The sequence below is a fragment of the Notothenia coriiceps genome, unplaced genomic scaffold, assembly GCF_000735185.1.
Source record: "Notothenia coriiceps isolate Sejong01 unplaced genomic scaffold, NC01 NC01_scaffold00033777, whole genome shotgun sequence".
Lineage (NCBI taxonomy): Eukaryota > Metazoa > Chordata > Actinopteri > Perciformes > Nototheniidae > Notothenia > Notothenia coriiceps.
The window spans coordinates 11,670-20,085 of NW_011366478.1; the positions used below are offsets into that span (position 1 = coordinate 11,670).

The following is an 8,416-nucleotide window of genomic DNA, read 5'->3' on the forward strand; positions in this document are numbered from 1 at the left end:
CTGCTCTGATTGGTTAGCTGGCCGGCTCTGTTGTGATTTCTCAATCGCTTAGAGATGTCCTGCCCCTTAGCCTATTACTACATACAATGTGTTGGAATAGAAACGTGAGTGTTACATCATGATGTCCCTTTGTTGCGGAAGTAAACAAAGAAGCCCAATGGAGGCATTTCAGGAATGTGGGAGAGAAACTCCCTCTGGAGGGAACTTTGGGATCTTAGCCTTTGACCATTTACATGCACACAAACATGTATTTATGTGCATGTTGTTATTCTTTGTTCGGATAATCTAAATGAGTTAATTATTATGTTTTGAATACTGCCCCTCCAGAGAGAAGACACAGTTCGGCCATGAAGCCAGCCTCCACCTCGCCCTTCCCCGTGTCGGGCAGGAACCGGAGCAGTGGGCTCGGGTCCCTGCTGGGCTCGGGCTCTGCAGCTGGAGTGGCAACTGGAGGCATCCTTAGCCGACCTAACACAGCTGGATCCAGTTTATCCTCCTCAGCGTCCTCCGCCTCCTCCAATCCCAAACTCCTCAAACCAGCCAAAGAGAAGCAGCCAGGCATTCAGCGAAGAGCCCCCTTTGCACCCTTCAGGACGCCCCAGCTGGACAAGATGTAAGTTTTACTCTGTAACCTTTGTAGTGAAGTTTGTTTATAGGGTTTTGCAATGTACCCATTTTCACTGGGGCTGAACTATGAATTGTTTTCATATAGTAATAGCAATTTGAAAGATTAAGCCAGTGATTGTTAATTTAACTGACTCTCATATGAACTGCTGCTTGTGAATTTACTCGGCTATAAAAAGTTAATTTTAGTTTGTTGGCCAAACGACACAAAGGAAATCTCGGGTGTTGCCTTGTTAATATGCCCTCTGGTGGCAGTACATTTACACTTGGACACAAATTGCTTGTGGACTAAGAACCACCAAGCAGTACAACTTTTTTAATTAGAAATAGGAAGTAGGCTGTGACCTTTGACTGTTTTCAGTACATAAACAACCTTAGTTATTATCCTGGCCACAATCTGAGCCCTCAGACGTCACAACGTCCAAGTGTTGAATAAATATATACAAACTTGTGTTTAAACATTTATTGCACAGTTTTTTTCTGAATTATTCCATTTAAATGTCCTCAACTTTGGCTTGTTCTTGATAAGTCAACATGTATTTGAACTAGGCTCTTGATTTTAACACACTACAACTTTAACAAAGAAGTGCTGTAAGTGCTGTCCTTATTATCAAACCCTCTTATTCAATCAGGATTCTTTTCCAGGAGCTTTTACAAAACAGGTGTCATTATCTGACTTTCTCTCTGTTGGTATGGTGATAAATGTTTGATCATGTTAGAATTATGTTTTGTCCTCCCAGCCCCCTCCATACGTGCACATCTGTCTCCAACCATGCGTTTCTCACCGGCTCCGTGTTTCTAACGCTCGGCTTCCTCCTTGCTGCCCTCTTCATCTCTGTAACCTTCTCTTCCAGCCTCACCCCGGCTGTCAAGGTGGAGAAGATGCATCTGAGGGTGGACTCCTCGTCAGCTAAGCTGGTGCAGGCCCCGTCTGCCCCAGCCACCACCTCCCCCTCCTCCACATCCTCCTCTAGCACCACTGTGAGCTCCAACACTACCACCATCACCACCTCCTCCTCATCCTCATCATCAGCCCTTAAACCAGGCCTTAACTGTCCCTCCATACCAAAGCCTCCATTACTGGCCCCGGGTCAGATTCCCAACGGCAAGGGCCACCTCTCAGTCCTCTCAGACAAGAAGCAGGACGGCAGCAGCAGTGCCAGTAGCAGACGCCACGTTAACAAGAAAGTTACAGGTCAGTTGGAGGTGATTTGAGGAAAAAGGACTGTTAACACTTCTGTCATGAGTTCAGTTTAGATTATTAGGTACAGTATTTATGTACTGTCTCATAATAAAAACCAGAACTAAATATTTGTGTTCCTAAAATAGATTGTTTCTCTAGACCTGCTTAGTCTATTTTATAATAGGGTAATGGTAGGTCAATGGAAGACCATTCACAGTACTTCTTCTTCTTATCCCGACGTCAGTAATCCATTTCTTTGATAACAAAAGGACACCTAAATAGAATATTTTACATAACATAAAGAACAGTTAATCAAGGTACTAGAGCAGGTGATCTGTCACAATATATGTAAGTAACAATTTTCTTGTCTCTCTCTGTGCCTTCAGAGCGCGAGTACAATGCAGATGTCCACTGTGGCGTTGTGGATTTGACCGCTCGGAAAACATGCACAAGATCGCTAACATGCAAGGTAACCAGTCTCTCTGCTTTGTGCCGAGCAACCGGCCTGTATGACTGCGTAGGTTTTCAAGCATAAACTGGAAATGTTCCTCAATTGTTCTATTGTCAACAAGTGTCAAATCTTTTTTTAAGTTGAACCATTTATTTCTGATCCTCCACTCTAATGTATTTAATTGTTCATTTAGTAGGCAGTATGCATTACATACTTGATTGAGCATGTAGGAAACACTTAGTATGGGATTTCCAACACAGACAACTTATTTGGTTCTGTAATGATTACAAAAAACAAGATATGGCTCTCAGCTTGCAAACACTCATACACATTTGTTTAAAAAAAAATCCAAGCCTACATAGTGCTGGTTAAGTAGCGTTATACTCATCTGGCCTTTGACAAAATTCCCCAACACGGATAACCCGTCCTGATGTTACAATTGTGTTGCTCTTAGGTTGCGTAGGCTAGCAAGCTAAGTTTACTAGCTTTTGCTTGGACAATTTAAAACGGTTAGCCTAGCCTGCAAATCTTTGATGAGATTTCCTCTAGACGCCACTTTTCATTCATTATATTGCAACACCTGCTGAGTCATCTGCTGCTGCTGCTGCTGCTCAGTGTTGCTCATAGTTCAGAACTCTCAGCAACCTCAGACTCAGTATGGCTCAAATCACTGATGTGACTAAGCAGTGGTTCAGAGCGTCAGGCTTAATGCTGGTTAACTGCCTTCAAGGCTGTTAGAATTGGAGTGATTCTGTGAACAAGGCTAAAAAAAGCTAAATAAAAACATGTGGGCTGTTATTCAAACAGGAAGAAGTATTTGCTCTCATGCTCCATTTTCTGTCGGCAAGACAGATTGAGAATAAATAAAATATTTGTTCTATATACTGTAATAAAGGAACATGTAAGCCATGTATTCTAAATAGTTTTTAGACAATGGCTGAGCTCTAGGGCTTGGAGCGATAAGCTTTATTACGTTTTTGATGCAGAAAGCAAGTGTTGCTCTTTTAAGGAAATTCTTTGACATTTACAAACATGTAGAATTGTTTTTTAACGATGGTTGTGGTTCACAAATTCATGCATGCTATATCTTGTAGGCATAAAAACCAAGGAGTCTATCTTCTCAAACAATAATTCTGACCTTTTTAATGCCCAACCAGACACATTCCTTAAGCCAGCGGAGAGCGGTGCCAGGGCGGAGGAAGCGCTTTGACACGCTGCTGGCGGAGCACAAGAGCAGAACGAGGGATCGGGAGAAGGAGAAGGAAAAGGAGAAGGAGAAGGAGAGAGAGCTCCAACAAACCCATTCCCAGCAGAACCCCTCTCTCAGGGACCCTCACCCCTCCTCCCACCTCGCCGCTGCCCATGACGCCCACCAGGTCGCTCATGTCAACGGCCCCGCCACAGAAGCCATTAAGCCTTTGCCAATCGGCAAGCCCAAATTTCACAGCCCTGGTCTTCCACGGTATGTCCAGATCTGTTTTTCTATTGAATTTTGATCTGTTTGTATGCATTGATGTAGTGACCGTCAGAACCAAGCCTTATTCACTGAGAGGGGAGGGTGAAACAAACAATTACAACTTAGCATTTGACACATTTTCTATACTTCTCTGAAATCAATTTCCTGACTATTATGGAATTGTATCATTCTTGGTCTAGACTAAACAGCAGTCATGGAGGTGTAACCCCCGGTGACCCTGCAGTTGTCCAAGAGTCACCCCACCACGCCCAGACCACCCCCGATGGGTTTTCCCGACCCTCCAGTGACGAGGGAGAGAACGAGGAGCGGGAGGACAGCGCTGACAAACTGGACTGTCACTATTCAGGTTATCACCCTCGACCGGCAGCTGTAAGTGCACCCTACAATGCTTTGTCCCAGAAAAACTTATTATTTTCATTTAGAACATTTTATGCCACAAATATAATCTAAAATTGTACCATAGTAATACAAGTAAACCCTTTAGTAATATGTGATCTGTTAATTCATATGGATTTTAAGACTTTGGAACTTGTATGCATTCTCTATTAAAATATCCTAAGTAAACAAACGTATCAATTATTAAGAACACAATACCAAAGCAGGGCTCAACGCTAACTTTTAAAAGTGGTTGCCAGGCATCAGCTTTTGGTTCCCAAAACTGAAAATACGGTTGCCATTTTTAGTCACCTTATATTTTAAATAATTAAGATACTATACAGTTATTCATCAACTTAATAATGAACATGTGACAAAAGAATGTTCAAATGCTTTACAATAAGTAATTAACGCACTTATTTGAACCTGAGTGGTAGTAAACTTGTCCACCCTCAATTGCTGGTATACAAAATACCAGTAGTGCAGCTGTTGTTCTATTCTTCACAGATCACTAGTTTCTTGGTCATCCGTTGTCTCCCTTTCAAATGTGGGTTTTCTTGACCTTTGTGCTGACCCCCACCATAGATCCACTGGCCCTTCAGCATTGAAGTCTTGGATTGGCCAGACTAATACATTTCTAATGTTAAATAAATGAAAACCATTCACAGTTAAACACAAATGTTTAACTGTGAATGGTTTTCATTTATTTAACATTAGAAATGTATTAGTCTGGCCAATCCAAGACTTCAATGCTGAAGGGCCAGTGGATCTATGGTGGGNCCGCAGGAACTCAAAGAGTCCAAAAGGCGTTATTACTGCCGTTTTGGAAATGTCCAGGGGGTGCATGGGCTGCTCATTTGGACTTGGAGCAGCCGGTGGTGTTGGCCCGTCCACCACGACGGGGTCGACCCCCGTCTTCGATTCCCACTACAGGTTCGAGTCCTGCGGTCCCGGTTCCCACTTTGCCGGGAACCGCACGTTCAGGAGTTGTTTTGCCTGCCCCCATACTCAGGAGTAGAGGGGGTCGGCGTGTTGTTCCTCCCCGCCGCACGGACTTTGTTTATCTGTGAATTCTGGGGGGGCTTGTGTGGTGACTATAGTTAACCATAATTCACTTTTGGGTCACAGTTCCTACACGGACCTTGTTTAGTGTAACACCGGAGATATAGGTTGCCAAGCTAGAGCTAGCAAGGCACTCTAACTTGACTCTCATCACTGAGTACATGTCTGATATCACTATTCCTTGATGGAAAATAAAGAGTGGAAATCCATCTTAAATACTCCGCCTCCGACTCCTTCTTACCGGCACTACAATGGGTTGATTTCATTCTGCTCCGTTGTGCATTCACTTCCGGTAAAAGTTCCTTCAAAATAAGAGTCTTGATCTTATTACTACCAAAAAAAAAGTGCTAAACGAAACTTTACCATAGGAAAATATTGGCATAAAAATATAATCACTTCTATAAAAAGGTAACACATCTTAAATATAGTTAGACTTATAAAAGGTCATTTACAGCATTAATAATTAATATCTAATTCTTAACTGTGAATGGTTTTCATTTATTTAACATTACAAATGTATTAGTCTGGCCAATCCAAGACTTCAATGCTGAAGGGCCAGTGGATCTATGGTGGGGGTCAGCACAAAGGTCAAACCCACATTTGAAAGGGAGACAACGGATTGCCAAGAAACTAGTGACTTGCTCAATTCATGTTTGAGGGATCTGTGAAGAACATGACAGCAGCTGCACTACTGGTGTTTAGTATACCAGCCATTGAGGGTGGACGAGTTTCCTACCACTTAGGTTTCAAATAATTGTGTTAATTACTTATTGTAAAGCATTTGAACATTCTCTTGTCACATGTTCATTATTAAGTTGATGTATAACTGTATAGTATCTTAATTATTTAAAATATAAGGTGACTAAAAATGGCAACCGTATTTTCAGTTTTGGCAACCAAAAGCTAATGCCTGGTTGCCTGGCAACCACTTTAAAAAGTTAGCGTTGAGCCCTGCTATTGAGGAGTGAGAGTGAAGCGCACGCAGTTTGCCCAAAACCGGAAGCTCTGTTACACTCTATTTGTAAAATACGTTTATTGCCATAAAGGTTATGATGGATTATCAGTAATCATTTCAAAGTGACACAGAGACATTGGATTAACCTTCAGCAGCGTTTGTCTGCGTTCAAATGCCCTGAAACACAACTTTTGATCAGAAAACAGCAAAGGTAAGACGTAAAGTCAAGTTGTGTGTTGTCTTTCCTGGCTTTCGCTGCCGTGAGTTTTGGTCGCACAGTGATGATACTTATACTATCGGAATCAATATAATATAATATCTTGTTTGTGCAGATCCGATGAATATACAATATTGCTACCGTGAGTTATTTGCTAAGTGCGTTAGCACTCTTTTGCTTAGTGCTAATTCAGACGCCCGGCGTTAGACTTGTGTTTTGTTTCGGTAAAAATTGTTCATATCGTCAGTTAGCTGAGTTTCTTCCCGTTAAGTGGGTATGACACATTAGTAGGTTGTTAAATGTTAAGAAGCCCTGACACCAGGGCAGGCCCGGCTCCAGGATGAAATGACTGAGGGTTGTTAAAAAATCTGAGGGGGCGATTTTTTTTTCTCACAACAACGAAAAATACTGGCAATGTAATGAATTGACACACCGAGCTTGTTTCCTTCTCACTGCTCTACAATCTCTTTGCTTCTTTATTTTTATTCTGGATTTACCCCTCTCGTTCTGTTCTTTTCCTCTGATCTTTAATAACAGATAGTAGATAGTTGATAGATAGATAGATGGCCTGCACTTTGGTAACAGACTAACATTGACTTCCTCTAATTGTATAAATGGACAGGCTCTGTAATTTATACCATAACCTGTTCTCCTCTATCCCTATACTCATCTTCCTTATACAGATTTACTTACCTCTAGTCCAACATACTCTCAACTCCATAAACGTCCAGAAGCAGGACGTTTGTCGACAGGGTGTCCCCGTGGCGTGCAGTTGTGACGCGCTCTAGGCTCCTTACGCTTCATAAAGGACGCCAAAAGAGCTTTCAACTGATTGCAATGTATTCCCATCTGCGGCGGGATTTGACGCTCATGGAAGCACGGCATCGTTTGTGTCAGCTGCCCTTAAAGGGCAAATGTGAGCGTCCATTCCCATGGATAACGGAGAATTGTACACCCGGAAGTAACGTATTCCCCTTACTGTGGATGTTGGATTTGACAGTGATATCTGCACTTACTCATCGACTAAAAAACCCAGATTATCCTTGTTAATTACACAAACATGATATGGTTTAAATTGTGTGCAATGCTTTTGTATTTTCCCTTCGATTCGGAGAAACAAATATTTTCGGGAGTAAAGGATGGCAGAAGACACTACACTACCCAGAAATCCCAGCTATCGTTTAGCGACTACACCATGCTGCTCTGTTTTGACAAACCCCGGTGATTAGTTTCTCAAACTCTGGTGGATTGGTTGACCTCCAACTGCATTTCCATATGAAAAAAAACGTTTCGTAAAAGGATCAAATCATACTTTATTCAGCAGTGCTTGCTTTACTCTTTGAAAGTCATCACATGAATGCATTGTAATAAATGTTTCGGGCTGCCATTAGCGTCAATATATTACACATCTGTCGTAGTTCTTTATTTGCTATTTATCCTACAGAGATCGGCTCAGAATAGTCTTGTTTGTCTTAGAACTCTCTTCTCATCAAGACTCGTCGTATAAATAAAAGAACTACGGCAGATATGTAATATTTAATGCCAGCCGAACCGTGTATTACAATGCCGTTATGTGATGAGCTTTCAAAGAGAAAAGCAAAGAACACTCCGATAAAGTATTATTTTATTTTTTTTAAATGTGTTTCGGTCTTTTGTTGAATGACGATGTGATGTGGAGATGTGGAGACTGGAATTGCACAAGGGGAAAGTAACGTATCTTTAGATGCGGATTTTGTTAAAACTAATAAGTTTGCGTGTGGGACCAAACACTCTTGTGACGGGGGAAGGTAGCGCACAAAGATAACACCATTAAACAGTTACCACAACATAACAGAACATAATATCGGTTAGCAGCGTCCCTAGGCACCACCCTTGGTAACAATGAAAACGTTCTATGACGCAATTTCCTGAAGTAATTCTTCGTAATAACCTAGCAAACTAAAGATCATGTGCTACACTTGCCACTGCCACATCAATCTGAAATAACAACTCATATCTCCTCGCATCCAAATGGACATTCAAAACGCATTTTTATGGCCAAACTAACTTTAGAATAGGCATTTTACACCGAG

The 8,416-nt window shown here is 41.8% G+C and overlaps 1 protein-coding gene across 1 annotated transcript; it reads left to right on the forward strand.

The window, feature by feature from the left end:
• Positions 1 to 300: 300 nt before the first annotated feature.
• On the forward strand, positions 301 to 7,132 carry LOC104961792 (ataxin-7-like). The gene is made up of 6 exons (XM_010790131.1): positions 301 to 613; positions 1,479 to 1,819; positions 2,194 to 2,276; positions 3,416 to 3,720; positions 3,915 to 4,104; positions 7,028 to 7,132. Exons 1-6 carry the CDS (start codon positions 348 to 350, stop codon positions 7,130 to 7,132), a joined length of 1,290 nt encoding a protein of 429 aa, XP_010788433.1. The 5' UTR covers positions 301 to 347.
• The last annotated feature ends 1,284 nt before the right edge of the window (positions 7,133 to 8,416 follow it).